Source organism: Tenrec ecaudatus, chromosome 7 (genome assembly GCF_050624435.1).
Source record: "Tenrec ecaudatus isolate mTenEca1 chromosome 7, mTenEca1.hap1, whole genome shotgun sequence".
Lineage (NCBI taxonomy): Eukaryota > Metazoa > Chordata > Mammalia > Afrosoricida > Tenrecidae > Tenrec > Tenrec ecaudatus.
The window spans coordinates 104,892,066-104,916,155 of NC_134536.1; the positions used below are offsets into that span (position 1 = coordinate 104,892,066).

General features: G+C 39.5%; 1 protein-coding gene across 1 annotated transcript in view; it reads right to left on the reverse strand.

The window, feature by feature from the left end:
• ADGRB3 (adhesion G protein-coupled receptor B3) overlaps positions 1-24,090 on the reverse strand; it is a 796,551-nt gene that overhangs the window by 311,889 nt on the left and 460,572 nt on the right. Inside the window, exon 15 of the mRNA XM_075554045.1 lies at positions 12,873-12,916. Coding sequence (XP_075410160.1) covers positions 12,873-12,916 — 44 coding nt within the window. The remainder of the gene's footprint in view (positions 1-12,872; positions 12,917-24,090) is intronic.

A 24,090-nucleotide genomic window follows, 5' to 3' on the forward strand; every position in this document is an offset into this window, starting at 1 on the left:
CTGTCTACTTTCAAAACTAGTAGAGATCTGTTTATGCTGTGCTGAACTTTTAGACATCAGAAAACAATATGATATTTGCCCTTCAGAGCTTCAAAAAACTGTCACTAATTAACCCTTTGTCTCTTTAAAATTAAATTACCACTCCCTAGCATTTCAAGACAACTGTAAGCTTCCACTCCGAAATCTGTAATATCAACACATATGACTCGTTTCTTTCACCAACTGTAGTTGATTTACCATTTAGCAGAACAAATTAAGAACTTATCAGTAATTATGAAAATAATTTCCTCCTTTTATTGAAATCCTTTGCAGGCACTGCGGCTGAGCACATTATGATTCTGGGGGGCGTAGGTGTTGTTGAAAGGCAGTGTGAAAATAAGAGCCTGAATTATAAATTCCTCCCATGAACACCGAATCACTTTGTATTTTCTGTGGCTAACAACTTATTTCTTGCTTTAAAAAGCAGCAGAAAAAAACCAACGAGAACATTTTAACTTTCAGGAACACTCAAGATTGCTCGCATTATACACTGAACCACTCTGAAAAAACATGGTATTCTTTACTTCTATTTGTTCTTTTAGGTTGTGAGTGTAACATGTGCATCAACTTAGACTAGCACGTTGCCTTTATTAATTTACGATCAAATTAAATCCTCCAGTAAGTTTCAAGTCAGCAAGTGCTTATTCCACAGTGACTGTGAGAAGGCCCTCAGTGGGCATGAGCAGCCAGCACGTGATGAGCAGCATAAAGGGTAGAGGTTGAGGTCTTGCAGTTACACAGGGAAAGCAAACATTTGGGGCTGCTCCCCTCTGAAACCCATGGGGCCGACATGAGTTGGAACTGAATCGAAGGCAAAGGGCTTTTTTATTGTTGTTGTTTTTCTTGAACTGTGCTAGTTTAGAACAAACAGAAACAATGCCAGAGACCCAGAAGATCTTCCCCAAATCCAGAAGTGTTAGGAAGCTCCAAAGAAGACCAATGGGGAGCTGGGGGGGGGGTGGGGGGGGGTAGAAACCAATGGTTTTAAAGACAAGCATCGAGTGTTTGAAACACTTAGCAAAACACACACTTATTTTTCTCAGTTTTTCAAGATGATCTTCCGTGGCAGCCACCTTTGTGGACTCCGGTTCTGTGGAACAGATCTAGTACCACAGGCACTACATGGAGCTCAGGCAGAACGTGTCCTTTTCCACGTCACCGTTCAAAGGAGAGATCCTCTCCTGTGGCACAGACTCGTGGGGGGTTTGAAGTGCCTTCAACATGGATTTTTCTTTTTTTTAAGCTGCATAACAGCGATGTGACTCTAAGCTATTTTCTAATTCTCTCCACCTGTCCTTTGTGCTGAGCCCTGATGGCACAGTCCAGCAACTCAGTTAACCGAAAGACGGTCAGTTTGAACCTATCAGTCACTCGCAGGGAGAGAGAGAGACAGCAAAGATGTACCCCCTTAGAGACTCTACCCAACTGGGTCGGAATTGGAATTGACCAGACTGCAACTGGTTTTTTGTTTGTTTGTTTGTTTTTTAATACGTTTTGTACAAAGAACTTCTTTATACAAGGACTTTTCAACATTAGGTGAATATGGATCATCAACATTAGCATTTAGATGAACAGATATTCTTCTATTTTGTCAACGGTTTTAGCTTAGAAGGGGTGGATGGTAATACATTTAGAACCGTAATGGTGATGTACTCTCTTCCTTTTAACTTTCAGAAACCCTTTTCTGAAAGTGGATATGGCAGAAAGTAAGAGCAAACATATGACTCATTTCCTTTAAAGTTGTAGACATGGAGGTTTAGGCCTTCTCTGGGGTCCAACTGTAGTCCAGTCTCAAGTGCCGACGATAAAGAACCAGGGGTGTACAAGCCCAGAAAGGAAGGGGACTATTTTGGTGACTTTGGGGTGCAGTTCATTGTGGAATGGAATGTTGAAGCTCTCTGGCACATTAGTACAATTGTATGTCTCTAATAGAATCCCTCAAGGTGTACATAATGCCATGTTTAGCAGAGCAGAGAACAATTGGGGGACATGGTTGAGCACATTAAAGTTCAAAATCTGTTTAGTTGAACATATATTTCATGCACACAAGCATTCAAATAAAGACTAGGCACATGCTACTGTGATTGTTGAAAATGATACAAAAATACATATTTGCTTGATTTCTTTTGTATTTGCTTCAATGCTACCTCAATTTTCCCCTTCTACTCTTCTAGACAAAATTGTGTTTTCTGAAAATATGTGTTGTGAATCCTCACCACTACACCTGTGGTTATAATCCAATTCAGAATGGATGGTCTCTGTTATGTTAATGAGGCAGGATTAGTGTATATTGAGTCTGGAATCAGTCTCTAATAAAATATAAAAGAAGCACATAAACAAGCAGAGGTGAGGGAAGACGAATGCTCAGTCCCCAGCAGACCACCAAGGAACTAGCAAAGAGAAGCAGAGGGACAAGGACTCCGCCCTCTCCCAACCCCCCCCCGCCCCCCCCCCCCCCCCCCCCGCCCAAGCCACCACTAAGGTGGAGAGAGAAAGCCCTGAGCTCAGTCTTCCAGCCTCCAGAACTGGGAGAAAATAAGTTTCTGCTTGTTAAAGCTCCCCACTCTGGTGCTAGTGGCACAGCAGTACTAGACACCTAAGATCACCCTCTCAGCATACTTACACCCCAAAATAAGCAAAAGAAAATCCAACACCAGGTTTCCATTCTTTGGCTCTTTTCTCAAATATAGTTTCACAAAACCTGGCAAACAAACCCACACATTTACAATCTACTACAATCCACCTCATTGCCTGAGTGAAACATCATGGAACAGTACGGTCCAGTGCTGCCGTATGCTGCTCCCAGTCCAGGGCAATGCATTTCTCCAATTCTCCTAGAGGCCAGGAGTACTTGCAGGGGCAGGGAGTTATGTAATGTAGCTCTCCTAGCCAACAATTCTAACGTATTACAAAATTTCTCTGAAAACCAGCTCCCTTTGCTTGTCTAAATAGCAGCCAGCTATGAAAGGATTTATTCTGGACCAGTGAATAATTCAGGTATTGTAGTAAGGGGTTAACCTACACTGGTCCAATATCCCTCTGTCAACCGTGTTTTAAAAATTAGTACCAGGGCCTAATCAGTGAGAATATTAACAGAAGATCTTTTTGCTTCAGGGAGATGATTGATAAGATTCTCTACCATATATTAATAGTGACAATATTAACAGAAGATATTTATGCTCCAGGGAGATGATCAATATGATTCTCTACTATAAATTAACAAGAAGGTCTCTACAGGGAGCCAAAGTCAGATAAAAACCAAAAACATAGATCCAGGAATAGATTTTGGGCTTGCACGAAATCCTAGCTCCAATTTAAGAACAATTAGTAATTACATCATGATGCTGCTCGATACTAATCCCCAGGAAGGGAATACAGAAGATACGGTGCTACATCAAAGTGTGGTGAAGTGTGGTGTCCGGCTATCGAATAAAATATGATCTAGGGTTTTAAGGCTTGTTTACAAACAAGCAGCCATCTAAAGAAGATGTCAACAAAATCTACATGGGAAAAGTACACCAACACCAGTGGCAAAAGGATTGTAAATCACATAATCCAAAGGCGAAGGAGGTAATAGTACCAATGCCTAAACTGTGAGATTCTGGTTTGCAGCTGGCTCTGGATCACTGTAGAAGCCCCAGATACATTTGTGAGATCTACACAGGAAATACGCCTGGGGTGATTTCCCTCTGTCCATAATGGTAGGATGGGAATAAACTGGTTATAAACAGAGAGTATTGGAGAGATGACTATAGGAGATCAAAATGATAAACCTGATTTGATCTGTTAAAATATTGTCACCTGATCTCCCTCTGTGGCACACATTGGGCCTGATCTGATTTTCAACATTTTCTTTCTTTTTTGCATATTGGTATTTATCTTGGATGTGTTTTGTCATTGGAGTAGCCCCCTTGAATTTTTGCTATGTGTTTTCTGTTTTTTTTTTAGGTATATGACACCCAGAATAGATGACACTATAGAGACAAGAAGTAGAATAGGGGCTCCTGGGGGTGCAGTGGGGGAGAGGGGGGAAGCTGACATCAAGGAGTTCAAGAAGGAAGAGAAGGTTTTGATACTGATTGTGGTAGCAATTATACAATGCTGCTTGATGGGACTGAACTATGATATGATATTTGTATTAGCTCCCAATAGAATGGTTTTGAAAAACAAACAAAGACTTTTTCTTTCATGTCTGGTAAGAAGGTGGGGGAAGATAATTCTGGGATTCACCTGTGAGACATTTTGACCAGAATACCATGCAGTGTCAGTGTGCTTCTTGGGAACTGGGCCTTCTGAGAAACAGGAGGAGGGATTTACCACCAGCAAGATCCTTGAACGGTACACGCTCTCCTTACCCGAAATCCCTGTACAGTGAACCTCCAAATCCAGAACACAGCTAGACCGTCCTAGGAGCAGCAGGACCAGGAGTTGAACATGGAACAAAGTGATGGACTTCTCAACCCATGGACCAAGTGAAGCTGAGTGCTTTAGTTCAAGAGGTTGACTATATAACCCACCCCTAGGGGATGAACAACAGAAATGTGGGTGAAGGGAGACAATGGACAGTGTAACACACGAAATAACAACAATAATATATAATCCATCAAGAATTCACAAGGGTGAGAGGGTGGGGGAAGAAGGGGTAAAAATAGGAACTGATACCAAGGGCTCAAGTAGAAATAAGATGATTTGGAAATGCTGATGGCGACATATGTACTAATGTGCTTAATATAATTAAATAATGGATTGTTATAAGATTTTAAAAGCTGCCCAGCAAAATGATTACTAAAAATATAAAATAAGATAGAAGAATTGCCTATAGAAAGGAAAGAGAATGGGCAAACATTATATTGGCAACATAGTGTTCAAAGTAGTATTTTACTATGAGAGTGAAAATATTGATGGCATTTTAAAAGTGGTTTTCTTAAAAACACTCTTCTATAAGCCATGTCTTTATATATTCTTAAAACGCCGTCTTTTATGTCCTATCTTGGCAAAATGTGTCATCAGTAGTATGATTTAACTTGTTTGGGAAGAAAATTTTAAGATGTCAGGGTTGCAGTTCTTAGACTCACAACCCTTGGGTATAATTGTGTGCGCTCCAAATCACCACAAACTCACTGCCATCAAGCCAGTGCTGACTTAGCAAACCTACAGGGCCAGGGGGAACAGTCCGTGTGGATTTCTGGGGCTGTAATTGTTTAAAAACCCCACCTTTCTCCACAGGAGCAGCAAGTAGCTTCAAACGACCTTGCGGTTAGCAGCCCAATATGACTGCTCGACCAGGGCTCCTATTTATATACATCATACCACCCGGCCCCCCCGAAAAAGGAAAGACACTACTCCACCAGGGCTCTTATTATACACGTCATACCCCCCCCCCCCCGAAAAAAAAAAAAAGGAAAGACAATGATTTTACTTCTTCAAAAGTCAAAATCTTTACTCCAATATGCACTCTTATCCTATCACTCTTCTGAAGCCAGCCTAGGACAGGGAGCCCCACAAAGCTGGGTCTATCATCTCATAGATAATTCCACACCTCAGAACGGTGTTCTTTACATTTAGCTTATTCCTATTAATGTTATCCAATCAATATTTCAAATGATTTAGAAGAAATTATAGGAAGTCACTTAAGAAAGAGGATCATTTGGTTAACATTTCCTCAGAAGAATTGAGATCAGCCTCCTTTAATGATTGAACATCTTGTAATTAACCATGGCACAATGGACAGTTCTGCTCTTAAAACAAGAAAAGGAAATAACAAATTCAGTATTAACAAAACACATCTAGGCTGTTTTTAAAGGACATATAAGAAAGGGAAATTTTAGTCTTGTGTCATTAAAAAACTAAGGAAAACCACAGGACTTAAATGATCTCATATGAATTTTCAGCCGTTTAAAGCGTAGACCTACTCTATAAACAGAACTATAGACATTAGAAAATTAAGAAGTTCATGAGAGGCCTATTCTTACCAGCCAGCACTAGGTAGCTCCTATTAATACCGTGCCCATTAATATTTTAACAACAGGATTTTTAAAATCCCGTCAAAAGGGTCTCCTGGACTCATCCCAGGATCCCAAGGAACAGTAGAAATGGGTGCAAAGTATTGGATGAACTCCCAGTTTTGCCGTTATTGATTTTTAAAACATTCTTTTTAAGCTAATACTTTGCAAACTAACTTCAATGACTTTCAGGAAGGAGAGGGGAAAGAAAGTAGACGGAGCGGGGCGCAGAGCACCCATTTACCACAGCGTAAACATGGGTGACAGCTTCACTGGCACCCAAGTCTCCCAGCCTGCACATCTTGGTTTTACTTTGTCCAAGTGAATTTTTTCCCCTTCTCACTCTGGGTATACTTCCTTCTCAAGGGTGTCTTATACAGTAAAAACAAACAAACAAACAAACAAAAAACCTCATCCAGATAGATGAGGCCCACTGTTTGGGGCAGGCAATAAAAATAACACACCTTCCCTATTGAGATCTCCTACTAAATAACCAGTCAAACAGACAACCTCCCCATTCCCCAAACATTCACTGAGCACCTGCCATGGTTAGCCACCCTCAAGCTTCTAAAAGTTAGCAGATCTTTTCTAAATGTATGTTCCTGAAGCATGGTGCTATGCATAGATGAGGTTAACTACCTAAAGATTAAAGGAGAAGACCCATTCTGCACACCCCTCCTCCCCACGATGAGTGGCATGCGGATGGGTTTTACTTCTATATTTTCCAGGGCTCCTACTATGAGGTGAAGGATGTGGTGACTACCAATATAAATGTCAAAAGGAGAGAAAAATGTTCTGGTTATGTAGAAATAGGCATAACAGAGCACAGGAGAGGAATCACTGCAACTCAATTACCTAACACCGAGATAAAACACGGCCGTGTCAATCTTAGTCAAGATGTGACTCTCGCTATTCCCAACGCTAATAAATCAATTTGAAATGTAGAAAATGGGGATGTTCAATCCTTAAATGCTCTTCTTTTCAACATTAATGCAGGAAAATAAATTACACATTGATTGATAAATTGTTTATTAATAGTGAAAAAGTTACTCTAAGGAATTAAAATTCTAAAACATTTTCTGAAAAGAAACAACAATCATTCAGTGAGTTGAAGGCATCACACGGTTTTATTAAGGCCCATAAAGAAACACTTGACCTTAATTTAAAATATGTTTCCCAGGGAATGTACTCCCTACATATAATTCAATACTCAAAATCCAAATTTGAATAGCCCAAAGAACATGCATACTAGCCATCACCCAACTGATAGTTCTGTAAGCCATTATAAGAAGAAAAATGGCATCTTCTACTTAAAACACATCTCATTTTGAAGTGATCAAATGCATTTCAATTTGTGAACTACGTGAAGTACTATCTGCATCATGCTAATTTCTTAAAATCACACGCACACACACACACACAGAGCAAAGCAAAGCAAACCAAATCACTGCCACTGAATCGATTTGCATTCACAAATACCCTACAGGATTGGGTGAAACTTCCCTTGCGAGTGTCTGAGACTGTATATCTTTAGAGGAGTGGACAATCTCGTCTTTCTCCCACAGGGCAGCTGGTGGTTTCAAAGTGCTAACCTTGTGGTTAGCAGCCCAACCTAAACCCACCAAGCCACCAGGGCAAATCAAATATGTCTTTATCGTCTTCTAGAACTGGCATGTCTATTGACAATAGACTAAACACCTTTGCTCGGCATCATCAGGATAATACATTACTTTTAAAAGTAAAATAGGCTGCTTATAAAGTTACGTTGGTACCCACACCAGCTGGAATGTTCTTTCATGCTTCCAATATTAGATCTAACCATTGCTATAAATGTATACATTGATTGTAAAAATGAAACAGAAGTGACATTAATTCTCAAATAGAAAGCATCCTCTCAAGGTACATGTAAATCTTTCTCTCAAGAAACTAAGCAGTAAATAGTTGCTATATGCACAAGTGTCGGACGAGGCACCGAGAATGCCATGGTGAGTAACAACCATAAGACAACTCACCAGGGTGCTCCGGTGACAAAGTAGGTTATGGGTTGGGTTGCTAACCATAAGGCTACCAGGTGGAAGCCACCGGCCGCTCCTTAGGGAAAAGAGGAGGGGTTTTGCTCTGGTAAAGATTTACAGCCTCAAGGGGCAGTTTCCTCTCTGCTGGAGCTGCACTGTGAATGAGAATCAACTCAACGGCAACCAGGTTCCGGTGGTTACTTTCTTGTGGGAGTGACACACAATAAACCCATAGAACAATGACTAATAAAGAAAGGCTGTGCATGACTGACAGCCCTATGGGGGACAACACTGGAGACACAGTGTGGGAATGGTGCTCAATCTGACCCCACCACACTGAGGTGAAACACTATGGTCATGCAACAGAACAGCAAAGGGAGCAGAGCAAGGACGCCCCGAAGAATACCAAAAATAGAGTTTGTGGCCAGGGCGTGGCACCCCATTAGATTCCACTGGAAAAGACTACTAATGCTCAACAAACAGACCTTGAACTATTTACAGGCTTTTTTCTCTTTGTTTGTCATTGTTGCTGTTCTGTTTTTTTGTTGCTTTTTTTTGCTCTGTCTTGTTTTTTGTGTGCATCTTATTATTTCTGCAAGTCTCTCTAGATAAAATAGGTGGGATAAACAATCTGGAGGAGAAAACAATGGGACCAACAGTTCCAGGGGACATGGGACAGTGGGGAGACAGGGGAAAGGAAGTGGTTATTAACAAAACCAGGGACAAGGGAACAACAAGTGATCCAAAATCAATGGCAAGGAAAGTGTAGGAGGCCTGGTAGGGCTTTATCCAGGGCAATGTAATAGAGAGGAATTACTGAAACCCAAATGAAGGCTGAGCATGAAGGCTGAGCATGAGGGAAGTAAAAGGAAATAGAGGAAAGAACTAGGAGGCAAAGGGCATTTATAGAGGTATAAATACAGACATGTACATATGTAAATATATTTATATATGATGATGGGGAAATAGATCTATGTGCATATATTTATAGGTTTAGTATTAAGGTAGCAGATGGGCATTGGGCCTCTACTCAAGTACCCCCCCAATGCAAGAATACTTTGTTCTATTAAACTGCCATTCCATGATGCTCTCCTTGCCAACATGATTGCTGAAGACATCGCATAAGCAAATGTGGTGAAGAAGCTGATGATGCCTGGCTATCAAAAGATATAGCACCTGCGGTCATAAAGACTTGAAGATAAATGAACAGCCATCTAGCTGAGAAGCAATAAAGTCCACATGGAAGAAGCACACCAGCCTTGTGATCATGAGGTATCGACAGGATCAGGTATCAAAGAGCCAGAACAAAAAAATCATATCATTGTGAATGAGAGGGAATGCAGAGTGGAGACCCAAAGACCATCTGTAGGCAACTGATCATCCACTTACAGAAGTGTCACGGGGAGGAGATGAACCAATCAGGGTGCAGTATAGCAATGATGAAACATACAACTTCCATCTAGTTCTTTATTGCTTCCTTCCCCCCACTATCATGATCCAATTGTACCTTATAAATCCAGCTAGACCAGAGGATGTATACCAGTACAGATAAGAACTGCAAACACAGGGAATCCAGGACAGATAAACCCCTCAGAACCAATAATAAAGGTATTGATACCAGGTGGGTAAGGGGAAAGTGGTGTAAAAAGGGAGAACTGATGACAAAGATCTATATATAGCCCCCTCCCTGGGGCACAGGCAACAGAAAAGTGGGTGAAGGGAGACATTGTACAGTGAAAAACATGACAAAAAATAATAATTTGTAAATTACCAAGGGTTCATGAGGGAGGTGGGGCGGAGAGGGAGGAGGAAAAATGAGGAGCTGATACCAAGGGCTCAAGTAGAAAGAAAATATTTTGAGAATGATGATGGCAACAAATGTGCTTCTCACAATGGATGGATGTTTGGAATGTGATATGAGTGGTACAAACCCCCAATAAAATGATTTTTTTTAAAAAGAAAAAAGAGGTTCTGATACAAGGGCTCAAATAGAAAATAAATGTTTAGAAAATAATGATGGAAATATATGTACAAATATGCTTGATAAAATTGATGTATGGATTGTTGTAAGAGCTGTAAGAGCCCCCAATAACATTATATATATAGAAAAAGAAAGGATATGCACTTTCAAGGATATGACGTAGAATAAGAATCAGAAAACAATGGAGTCATTCTTTGGATTGGTCAGGGACATCCTCAAGGAGGAATCCATAAGAAGGTAGCACATAAAGGCAGCACATTTTTTAGGAGAAAAATTATTAGAAGCCACCTCAATGACCACTAAAATGGGTAGCACCAAGTGCACTGCAGCATGCATTTAGAAATGTGGCAGATTTAGTGAATAAAATGTAAGTAGTAGCATAAAAATATCCAAGATTTCTTGCTGAATGAGAAATGGAGAGGGCAGAGTGTCACACACAGTGTATGAGTTATTCTAAAATGGTATTGTTTTCTGTGGATGATACTTATGCCAATGTAAAGCTGCTTAAAGATGAAGGTCTGAGATCATACACGGTATTAAGGATGATCCTGGGGAGGTGTGTGAGCACAAAGGACCAAAGAGGGGAGGGTCAAGGGGACCTTTGGATTTACTGTCATATTTTAAACTTTTACAATCAAAAGATACTCTGATTACTTCTTGAATAAAATTAAACCATTTTGAAGGAGAAAAAAATTGATAACCTAACCAAAATTCAAAAGCGGTTTCTAATTTCACTTTTTCACTAGAATCTTTAAAGTATCATTCAATTCATTTTTTTCTATATAAAAAGAAGTGGCAATATTTTTCAGTATTATCTTTATTGGGGAATATATAAATAGTACAAGTGTTGTACATTGAAAATATCCAAAGTAGAAGGGATATGAACAAGTTGTCTTAACTTTCCTTATTTAAAAACTCACCCTAAAAGCCATCTGGTAAAATGTGACTAGAAAGGATTTCTCTGCAAGGCAGAAAGCTTTTAGATCCCTTTTCGGTTTCACCAAGGAAAGATGAGCTACACTGATCTGATGAAATCTCCTTTGAAAAGCCCCTGAGCACACTTCCTTCTCGCACCAAATCGGTTCCTTCAAGGACAACTCAGAAGTTGAAATTTGTCGAGCTAAGACATGTTCGTCATGACTGATAAAGAGTCGTGTTATCAGCAGATGCTAACGAAAGTACTGTGTGACTGATTCCCAAGGTTAACACCAATCGCCTTATAAATCAAACTGCACACCTCAGACGTCCAGGAAAGAACACCAAATGTGGCACAAAAAGAGGATGCCGTTTTCCTTGTAGTGTCCCTGTAACAGTCCCTAAGGGTTTTGGGAATTGGCAACACTTTCCTGTTTGGATCAATAGAAAAGTATATCAGAACCCACTTAAAGGATGGTAAGCCTAAATCAAAGTTGGCTATTATGTATGAATTTGTGTAAGCAACTACGTAAAATTTAATATTCAGTATCGTATGTTATTCTCGAGCAAAAAAAAATCAAACATTTTGAGCAAAACATTGAGCAAAAACCTTGTTATAGTATTTAATTCTTCCCTGGGGTTGTACCCCATACCAAGCATTGTCTTCATATGCTGCCTCAAAGTCTTCTCTGGACATTGGTAGAAAGGGAACATTCACAGAAATTTTACTGCGGTGGGTTCCAGGTTTGGTTGTTTTTGTTTTTTTAATATAGTCTCATAGACAGCAAATCATGCAGTGGATGAAAGCATACAGCTCATATTATCATCAGGGTAAGTTGAAATTGCCCTTCTCTGCTAGGGACTAGGATTCCTAGCAGAAGAGGATGCCTAGAACACCTGGATCAGTAGCAACAAGTATATGTTGACACTACAGATTTCTTAACTAAGTAAAGACACCTCTAGATTAGATCGCCTTAGTACCCTAGAACTGAGCACCTTACCTGTGAGTTTGCTCTTTTACTAGAAATTCTATGCCCTTTTTAGACTTCCTAGTAACTGCTGGTGAAGAAACTGACATCATAAAATCTCAGACGTCTGTCCGATTTAAAGAAATAACACTGAGCGAATTCTGAGGAGATACAGCACTCTACTGCCTGTTTGATAAAATTTTAGCTTTGGGGTTGATTTATATATGCCTCCAAAGGGAATGCGTAATCTGGCTACATCATTACAATAAACCCAAGTAGTTAGAGCATGAATCTAACTAAAAAAAAAAATGAAAGATTTTTCGGCCTTGAAGATATTAAAATCTCATAGAATTATGAATGAGATAATTTGACCAGATATATTGCAATCATTTGTACAAATAATTACTCATCCTTATCTAATGCAATTGTTTGCTGTTAACTACATAAATTCACAAAATATATGTATAGAAAGTTAAATGTCACTGAATGTTTTATATATCAAAACAAATTGAATGAGCCCTATAATAAATGTTACATTGTTTTGATAATAGATTCAAGGTCATGCAAGTCATGCATTGGCCAATTGGCCCAAGACACTGCTTTTCGAATCTGAACAGCTAAGCTGAATCACTAGAGAAAGAGGTTGAAATAGCATTTGGGCTTCTATAATTTCAAAACATCAGAGCTTTTACCAAATCCTGGACTCAACATTGCAATGCACTTTGCACATTAGGTAATGCAATCCTATCCGGAGCCGTGCCCTGATGGCATCACACACAAACACATTCATCACGCTGCCCTGCAGAGTCAAAAACAAGAGACCGTTTTCTCTCTGAGTGTAACTCACATCCCCCGACTTCTCATGTTCCTGTTGACTAGCAGGCGGCTGAACTAACTTAATGTGCTTTGAATATTTAGTCCAAGGAAATGTAAGAAAACAGCTGTCACTTACGCTTTTGAGTCATCCCACAACACACAATAGGGGTTCAAGGTGCCCTAAAAAATAAGCACAGAGAGAGTGAATAAATCTCAAGTATATACAGTTTTAAAATTAGGGGTTTTATAAAATGCAAGTCAATTGGTGGCTGTTGTATCTGGCAGTGAGATACCTCTCTACATCTTTGATTTGTTGCATAAGAAATCGCACTTCCTTCTTCATAGATTCGATGGCCGCTGTTATGGACTCTGAATCATGAAAACCACGCAGTCATTCCATGTGAATTTTAAATGAAGTTTTCTTGTACCCAAAGACCCGTACTTTGGTGACATCTATTTCTTCTAAAGTATTCATTGCTGTGTTCTTAAGAAGACCTGCAGTCACACTATCCATGCAGCACTCTCTCTCTGTCCCTCTGCCTCTAGGGGGAACTGCCCGGAAATTGTTACATATTTCTAGAGGGGCTTTAAAATTTTTTGTCTTGTCCTATCTTCTTCATCATCAGATCACACTTGTATCAAATCACACCTAATGATATAGTAAGGAAACAATGCTAGATTTTTATTTAATTCACTGACTGTGCATTGAGAACCCCCCAGAACTCTCAGGACGATACAATGGGCTTTCCATACTGTATTATTAAGAGAATATATTTTTTTGTTTCCAATTTGAATTGTTAGGTCCTGCCCTCCCCAGCCATTTATATATATCTATTTACATTCTTCTGGGCCTTAATCTGTGGAAATTAGTCTAATAATTCTCCCCTTAAGGAATAAATTCAGTTAATCTACAGATCATTAATACATCCCTGAGGGGTCTTCTCTTCCCCATAAAATACATTCTTTTGGTGTCAAGTTCTCTCATACTCTATGACACTTGTTTTCGGGAATACACACTCTTAAAGTGCAGTGAGATTACTCACATATATGTGGGACTTGTGCACAATAAACTGAATTACTGTGTCTGCAATTTAGGTACCATATTTCTAAAAACACAAACTAAGACTAAATAACTTTATTATTTTTTGAAACTGGCCATGCTGTCAGATTATATTTTAGGGTATGCATAAAATATTTTAGAAAGAAAGCTTAATAAGTTTTGACATAGGTGTTTGAGGATAAGTAGAAAAGTGCTTATTCCAAATAAAACATGTTTAACATGTCTCTGTGATTGCCGGAGATGTCTGCAGGTAAGTTCTTTCAGTCATAATAATGGCTTCTAGGGTAATCGGCTGAGGTTGTTAAATTCAAGGCTAGAGGAGTCCATTGCAAAGGTATGGCTACTGCTTTGAGTAATCCCAAAAGGATTTCCCCAAAGGACACAGGACAGTCACAGGAGCTTATGAAGCGGTTTGCATAATTTAGAAAAGGTTATCAATAATGGTTGTACAACACAAATAGTATAATCAATAGCATTGAATTATACATGGAGAAGTTGTTGAATTGGGGTGGGTGGGGGAGAAAGAAATTTTCTTTTTTTGTTTATTTTTTAATTAAAGCTACACTGATGAGAAAAAAAGTCCAGAAAAGTTGTGCCCAGGCATTTTTGTTTCCTCATCATAACGACACATCTGCTCATTCTTCAAGGGCAGGAATGCTGCTCTACAAGCATCTCATTGGGAAACTTGATCCCTACTCACCCTACAGCCTTGATCTTGCCCCTTCAAAATACTTTGACTCCTCGAACTCAGAAACATTTCAAAGGAGCATCATTTGAGACCCCCAGGATGCCCAAACTTCCCCTGTAAAGCGGTGTAAATTGGAGAGGGTAGAGAATTCTTCAGCTAAGGCTTAGAGAGAAGGAAACATCGCCTTTAGAAGCAATGAAGGGTATGTCAAGAAACAATACATTCACATTTTGGTATTTTTGTGCAGTAAAGGTTTCTAGGACTGTTTGGTTTATTTGTTGGTTTTTTTACAATTAAGAAAATAAGCACATGCATCGATCCAAATAATCTCCTCACGGATCCTTCGAGTCCCATTCCCATCCACCTTCCCCCACTGAATAACTCTTTTGGATGATCTCTCCTTGGGCTTGACAGATATGATGTATGCATTGCGAAATCTTGGCGGGGGTGTACTTGGAATCCAACATTTGCTACCCCGGATGTTTATCAAACTTGCTTCCAAGATGTTGGTCTATATAGGATTATGAGATGCACATGAGAGCTCACACAACAAAGTCAGTGATAAAAAAAGCGACAGTTCAAGGTGAGCATACGACAGGCCTGAAGTAGGTCACTGACTCTTTTCTGTAAGTGAACCAACCAACCAACCAACCAACCAACCAACCAACCAACCAACCAACCAGCTATAAATGATCCAACTAATCAACCCAAACCCTGAGTTAGCCCTCAGGTCTCAGTGCTTGTTTGCAAACTGAAAGTTAGCTGTTTGAACACACCTCCACTTTCTAGGAAAAGTTGTGCAATCTGCTTCCATAATATCCTTAGACATCCTTCACTTCATTTCCACACTGTCCTACTGGGTCACTACACATCAGAATTGACTTTATTTTGTTTTAGTCACCCATATATCTAGGAAAGCCACGCCTGTGAAAATCTAAAGCTTTTTTTTTGTGTGTGTGAATAGTGTCTTTCTAAGTACTGTTTGTTAGTCTTTTGTAGAATTTTGTTAGAAATAAAAATTAAGATTTCTATTTTAAAATTTATGAAATGTACTCCAATTTTAATAATTATTCACTTTAACTTGGAAGCTTTATCAACTCCAACTCCGTTGCTGTCAGTTGTTCGGTGTGGTCCAGTGAGCTCTGGTGCATAGCGACTCTCCAGTGCGGTGCCATTCTCACTACTGCTGTAAGCATGTGCGCTTTCACATGCACGTGAAATGACAGAAAATGCCATCGCTTGGGTCAAGCATACCTCAATTTTAGAAGTAACGCCTTTGCTCTTTAACACCCACGGCAATACATCATGTGATTTCCCCACCGCTGCTTCCATGAGCATCAACTATGGACCCAAGTAAAATAAATCCTTGACGTTGAAGGACTTTTTCCTTCGATACTTCCAATTCTTGTTCATTTGCATCTCGTGAAAGGTTGAATGTCGACCAGTACTTTTTGTGACAGTGATTCTGTGTTCCTTCTAACTTCTTTTGATGATTCTTGCATCATTCAATATATTGCCCAAAGACACCTTCGATCCTGCAGCTCACGGCTTATCTGCTTTCTTCCTTTCTTTCCCTCCAATGCACGCTGAGCACAGTTCTCTTTGGCTTTTCTAACGCCAAGTATTTGCACCTTTCTTTATCCTGCTTGATTTCTGACTTCTAAGCTGCCTTTTGAAATTGTATGTTCGGTTCCTTTATGTCATCGTTTCATTCATGTGCAAATATCAGAGTCTCTTTTGACACCCACTTTGGCCTTTGTGTGCAGTTTCCTTACCACTCCCCACACATCCACAGATCCAGCGTATTTGACATCCTATCACACATTCATATTTTAAATCATGCTGGTAAAGTACACAAATGAACTCCTCCCTGAGAAGGTTAGTGTCTTCTGGACAGACAATGGTAACATATAAAAATGCTTATACAGCAGTACAAGAAAACTGCGCATATAAATGGCACTCGTTATAATATGGCATCTAAACGACAAGTGAGGCACAGAGTGTCATGGTCTGTGGTCGTCAGAGCCAATTTCAGGGAAGAAGTGCACTTTTAGCTGGCTCTTACACAAGGCATGGATCTGGATGTTCAGGGCCTGGCGTGGGTAATGATATTTCAAATGGTTTCTTAATCCACACTAAGAGAAGGTGTCTACTTGTAGCTGTAGACATTTTTTCATATAACTTGCTGCTTTCTGAGAAACCTTCAGCACAGCTACCATGCTGAATCCTAAGATCAGATGATATTTATCTAGGGTGTGGCTGAAAGGAGCTCATAGCACTTAATGGTCAACACATCGTTCTTGCCGGGTCACAGGCAAAGATATGGGAGTGTGCATTTCATGGATACAGAAACGAGCATAGGTGAGAAACCTGAGAAAAATAGATCCTTTCAATCCAGTTCACTCCTGGTTTTATTCCTTTCTCCATTTCCAAAAATATATTATTTTATTGTTTTTGGTGAAAATTTACATGCAAGTTACGTTTCCAATCGAAAAAAGCCACATAATTCTCATCTTCGCTTAAAATAAATGTTCATATTCTGGTCTCATGCAGGTGATTTATTTAATTTAATTTAATTTAATTTTGGGGTAAAGCACTAATCTTACGGGTTGTATCCTTTATTTTGTATTTGCTACTCGGATATTTTGCTAAGAAGATGAACTCAGTGGATACTTCCTGTTTAAAGTTAAACTTGATTGTGTTAGTTGGTCTTTTTTCTTTTAATTTAAGAATTTGGGGTCTCTTCCCAGTTTTCTCCCATTCTACTTGGACCATCGAATCGGATCCTGGTCAGCCGCCTGTGGCCTCCGGGTCGATGGCGGCGTGCTTCTTCTCGTCTCAGTGGAGATGAAGGTGCGCGTCCAGGGAGCCGCTCCCCTTACTTTTCTCTGAGCAATTGCGGTTATCTTCTTATGCTTTTGTTCCAGAGCCGTAGAGACCAACGGTTTTCTCCTAGGTAGATTGCTTGCAAGCTTAAGGACCCCAGGCGCTACTCACCAATCCAGAGTGCGGCCTTAGTCACTCCTGTTTGTAGCGTCTGATGGAGCGGAAGTTAATCTCTACATAAATCAGTGCAGGGCACTGACTTTGTATTCACCTGTCCTCAGTACTATCCCTAGCAGGGTATGGCAATAGGAAATCTCTACTAGAAGGAAAAGACAACGTGTGCAACATGAAAGGATGATGTTTGAGTAACCCTTTACTCCTGAAGAAGTAATTCCATGAAGAAGCTAATTTCTGATTTGGGACTAAAATATAAAAACGAGAAACGCATCTTTTACTCTTATTCCCTGTCTTCACTAATGCTCCGTTTTCTCCTCGATCTCTCTTACTTCTCATGTCCTATATGTTGTTACAGCCTTCCTGTTCCCTCTCTCTGCACCGGTGACATGTGGAACAGCATCCACGTAGTGTTATCACTGGTTCCAAGCTGCACTGATGTGTATTACTATGTATTTAGGGATGTGTGGATCAGACAGACCTTTATCGTGAGCATATGTGCAACCAGAACTATGGAGCCTTGAAAACTGCGGTCAATGGCGGGTACGATTCAGAATGTTAGAAAATAATCTAAACAAACTAATTCAAGGAATCATTGTGCCTGGTCACTGAAGGTGTAGGAGTGTGAGACCGGTCATACATAGCAAAAAATGAGTGCATTCTAAATATATATATATATATACACACACACACATATATATAATTGGTTATAAGTTTCTGACAGACCACTTGTAAAATATTTGTTATTAGTGTTCAGAGACCTCTCTCAAAGGGACTCTGGTACAAGATCTGTTATGAGGAATTTACAGGAAATCAATAGCAGGAAACGCTGAGCTCAACAGAGAGCAGTAACAAAATGTAATGACAGGGCAAGAGGAAAACAAGCTATGGACTGACCTGTAGAAGTGGATTTAAGAAATGCATTAAACCAGGGGTCCTCAAGCTTTTTAAACAAGAGGACAGTTCACTGTCCCTCAGACCCACTGGAGGGCTGGACTATAGTTAAAAAAACAAACTATGAACAAATGTGCATGGACCCTGCACATATCTTATTTTAAAGTAAAAAAACAAACGGGCGAAAACATCTAGCAGGCTGGATAAATGTCCTCTGTGGGCCGCATGTGGCTCACAGGCCATAGTTTGAGGATGCCTACATTAAACAAAGAAACAAATATTGTCATGTAAAAGAGACAAGATGGTCTACAAAAGGTTAATTTACCAAGCTGTCAATGGTCACTTCAAAGATATTAAAGCAGTATGTATTTGAAAACTTTTGGAAAGGATATGCTAATTTTGACAAACATGTTTTGGGCCAGACAAATACAAATGGTTCTATTCAAAATAATCTAGTTGAACTTGTTCTAACCTAAAAAGTAAATAATTCCAGTTTTTAAGCCTAATGACCCCAATTTTAATTGCCACAGATATTCCCCACAGCACTTTCATTCCTTGTCTTTTCCATTTTGTTTTACTTCTGTTTTAACCTCAACTAAACCACATTTATTTAAAAATAACAATAAGAAAAAAAATTGCCAGCTTTGTCAATATACTTCTTGGTTGACATAACTTCTCTCTTATTTACATCACAAGGAGCTCAGATGTAGCATTCCATGCTGTCCAGGCAATTTTAGTAATAATTAAGAACATCATGACTCCTACTGACCCTATAAGACAATGCAGAGCTAACTGCCCCTGTGGGTTTCCAAGAGTGTAACTCTTGACTGGAGTGAAAAACCGTGTCTTTCTCCCCGGGAGCAGCTGGTGATTTCAAACCACCGACCTAGCCGTCAACAGCCCAGTAGACATTAAAAATCCTTGGGAACACATGTGAGAGGATGTAAGACCTTAGTAGATATCATAGATTTAAAAAAAAATTAGGACAGGTCTCTAAAACACTGATTGATGGAGGAGGGGCTATATATATTTTTAACATATAAACAACTTCGTAGTCTCTGGAAGTACTTGTCACACAAATTATCATGAGGCTTTTTGTGTATATGACCAGTCTGAGAATTAGAAGTGAACCTGATTTGCTTTATCAACTCTACCTCCTCCCTTCGAGTGGCAGCTCAGAGACAGAAAGAAAAAGAAATGCGGACTGGATTGAAGGCCAGGGGGTCTTTCTCTTTGAAATGGAACCACACATCAACAGGTTTGCTTTGAAAACAAAAGTATGTTCAGGCTGGCAAAGTTGATCGTGCAAGAAATAATTAAAATGTTTTTGTTTCTATATTCTTCTAACTCATCTTTAGAGGTAGGAATGTGAGTCCTAGCGTCATAGTGGATTATGAGTTTTGCTGCTCACTGTAAAGTCAGTAGTTCGAAATCACCAGCTGCTCTATGGTAGAAAGATGAGGCTTTCTATTCCTATAAAGATTTATTGCCTTGGAAACTCATAGGAGTAGTTCTACCCTAAGAGGGCCAATTTGAGTCAGGATTGACACGATAAGGGTGAGTTTGCATTTTATGGGTTTTAGACAGTAACACTCAACCCTATTTAGTCAGGTTCACAGATGGAATGTGTGTACGTGTATATGCTTTGTGTGTGTTTAGTGTGAGTGTATGAACATGTATATACCTACAGATTCATTTTAGTCCATTTATTTAAGTCACAAGAATGACTTTTGCTAAAACTATTAACTGTTATTGTGCACTCTCCTATGTTCCATAAATCTACTTAATCTCAACTCAGAATAACCCTATGTGGGTTTTTTGAGTTATATAGCTACATAGGAGCAAATAGCCTCATTTTTCTGCCTCAGCACTGCTGACAGGTTTGAACCACTGACCTTGTGTACAACGCTTAACCAAAAGCTACACTATAGCTCCATCTCACTGCCTTTGAGTTGATGTCAACTCATAGTGACCCTACTGAGCAGGGTAAAATCCCTGTGATTTTCCTAGACTGTACCTGTTTATTGAGATAGAAAGTCTCATCTTTCTCCCACAGAGCAGAGAGTGGTTTCAAACCACTGACCTTAGGTATTACAGCCCAATGCTTAACCACTACACCACCATGATTCTTCATCATGGCTCCATAGAGTCTAGTAATATGGGTAAGTGTAAATGTCACTTTGAATGACTTTGAGTTACATGAAAAATATTTTTTTCAGGCAAAAGTAAAATTTGACATTTCTTAAGCATGAACAATCACTGTGTCTAAGCGTCAGGGCTGTAAACTGTAGACTACAGGTCACAGCAACAAAATCGTTATCCCCAAAAACTGAAATTAGAAAAGCAATTTACTCATTAATGACTTACGAGCTAGTTACAAGTGCACTTGGCTTTGCTAAGTACCATTTGGAGTTCCAAGGTTACATATTCTGTTACCTCGTCTTACCCACTCCCACGGGCCTTATTATATTTTACATACTGTGAATGCTATTTTAAAGAGCATATTTTGTTTAGAAAATGTTAACAGGCTTTTCCTTAAACTCACTATAACTAATAGTTTCCATTTCTTATTTTTTTTCCACATGGTATCTGAACCAGATATAATTTGCAAGTTAATATTCTCTCCTAAACTTCATGAAAGTGCATGCAGATACTTTTTAAACAAGAAAATAAGTGAAAGCACACAAGCATAAATTAGTAATATGTCATATCTAAAATAGTTATGAAGGCAATAACATGAAGTTGCAATCAATTTCATTCCATATATTTAAGATATATCTTCTCTTCACATTTGAGTTAAGTTTGTCATATTTCTGGAAGGCTTTTTATTCATTTTCTCTTATTATGAGTAAATTGAGTATATATTTATAAAAGTGGTAATAAATATTAAGATATTAGTAAATCAATCATATTCCTCTCTCACTGAAATAAAAATATATGGTCTTTAAAAAGTCTCTTTGGGGTTCTGAAATAAACATTGGCGTAACAAGTACATTATGCTCAAACCAACACCACATGAAGGGCTCTCTCTTGGGCAGACCAGTGTGAGCGTAGTGCTTGAACCGAAGGGAAGAGAGGAGGGCTTGAGCCGTCCGGAGAGGTTCCATGGTGGGTTGACAATTAAAGTGACCTCCGAGGAGGTTGAGGAGGCCTGGAGGTCTGCTGGTTGAGCATTAGGATGCGAACGGCAAGACGTGTGGTTTGAAACCATCAGCCACTCCTTGGAAGAAAGATGAGGCTTTCTACTCCAGTAAAGAGCTATAATGTCTGAAGCCCAGTGTGACAGTTCCACCCTGTTCCATTAGGTTATGAGGAGTCTTTGGAATGGATTCCATGGCAGTGCATTTGTTTGTCTCTTTTGTGGAGGAGGGTGTTGAAGTCCCTGGATGACAAACATGGCTGGCTGCTTACTGAAAAGTTAGCATCAGGCATTTACACAGAAAACCAAACGAAACTCACCGCTGTCGAAAATCGATGCTGACTCAAAGTAACCCCCCAGCCCTCACCCTGTGGGTTTCCAAGACTGTAACTCTTGATAAGAGTAGAAAACCCCATCTTCCTCCCACAGAGCTGCTGGTGGTTTCAAACTGGTGACCATTTGGCTTGCAGCCCAACAGGTAACTAGTAAACCACCTTGCTCCCACATTTACACAGAAGTAGCTAGGAAATAAAGCCTGGCAATCTACTTCTGAAAATTTGGTTATTCCACACCTCAAGGAGCACGATCTATTCTGGTACTTACGGATCACCATGGGTCAAAATTCACTAGACAGAAACTGGTTACAGGTTTCCGAGGATGGCAACTGAATAGACCCACCAAGTCAGGGGGAAATGGAGTGAGAGCAATTTGAAGAGGCCTTTCCTTCCCATCCTCAGCGTTTCTTCTTTCTCCTCCATTCTACTTTCTTTTCACAAAGCATGTGCCTATGTTTTGTGAAGGCTGGGCCTTTTTGAATGGGGGTAGTGTTCTTTTGACAGCTGCTAAACTTGCTGACTCAAAATATTTGAAGGCACAAATTGACTCTAAGAGAGATGGGATGAATACTTCACCATTGGCATCTGGTCCTCTCCTTGTTACTCCAGACACTAGCTGCTAAGCTTACTTGACGGGCCCTACTGGCTCCCATAGGTAGCCCATTTGTTCACATGCAGGGAAGTTCTACTGTAGGTCAGCAGATACAAGCACTCAGAAGAGTAAATTTTGACTCCGAGTTTACAGATATTCATTTCCAAGAGTTTTAATTAATCCATATAATGAGACTGTGTTAGAGGCTATCCCTTTTTAAAGCATATCAAAAAACTTTCTTTTAATTCTTATGTTCTTTAAATTCTAAGCACTGATTTTTACCCTACTTTGGAAGTATTTGTAACTCTTTCTTTCTTTCTAAGGAACATGGCACATATTCTGACATGGTATTGATGATTCAGTGATTCTACAGGTTTTTAAAAAAATTTTCATTGTGAATTAGGTGGAAGTTTAAATTTCAAATAATCAGTTTTGCAGTCAACAATGGAAACTACTTATCAGCCCTCATAGCTCACCCTTCCTGCACTCTCTAGTTTCTCTTCTCCCTCTTGCAGAACACTCTCTACTGCCCCCAAGTCAACACCTGCCTACTGTCTTGACTGTGTTTTACTGTCTTCCCTAGTGCTTGAAACTGAATATGCAGTTCCACAATGAGCTATACAAAATAAGCATTAGCAATTATATAGTGAGCAAACGCATACACACATGTTCCTCGAAAAGAAATACCATATGTCCTTCCAACAGTCAACGCATGAGGAGTTTAGGTCGCTCCTAAAGCATGAGGAGCTACATTGTTGAAGTAAAACACATTCTTTAGCTTAGAGAGAACCCGGATATACAGTCCTTTTTTGACAACAGTAGGAAGAGACCTAGAAAGTTTAAGAATTATTAGTGATGTTGGAAAGTTATTGCTGAGAGATTTGCAGTTTTCATTAAACAAGCTAGGAAGCCTGGGGCAGCTTAGTAAAAAGTAGTTCACTGGGAAGATCACTGACAATTTTCACAAAACCCAGGTTGATTTAGAGGAGAGAAGCAGGAAGATACAACAGCAGACAATACAGAGGCATGGTAGCAAAGAGAATGTGAATATAAAGTTTGTATGTCAATCAGTAAGTTGATGACTTGGGGAAATGACTTAGCAACTTGGCACTTCTGTTTTTTGATATGTCATGGTCAATTTGATGGAAGCTTTATGAGGGATAAACAATGTGGTTAAGCCTGAATCTGGCTCATCTTGATTGTCCCAACCTAATAACAATGTAGTTATTTAAAGTGAATGTATAAGGATGAGTAGGCATTCTTAATTTCTGTGCAGAACTGAACAAGAGCTGTAGAAATTCATCCCCAAAAACGATGCACATATAAGCACTGTCCATAGGCTATGATTAGAACCTATGTTGCTGCATGCATCTCTACTCTACATATTTACGTGCCAGTATTCCCCACTGCACAGTTAGAGAGGATCTTTATTTATTTGGTGCCTATCACAATGTTCAACTAATATGTATTCACTAATAAGTTAAAATGCTGTTAAATATTCCTTGGGTATAGTTAAAAACAAAGAGAGAGAGAGACTGATCGTGGGGAAAATCATAGAATAGTAAGGGGCATGTCAATTTTATGTCATAGCAATATGTGACAAATTCATTCATGGGTAACCATAAATATTCTAGAGTGCGTCGCAG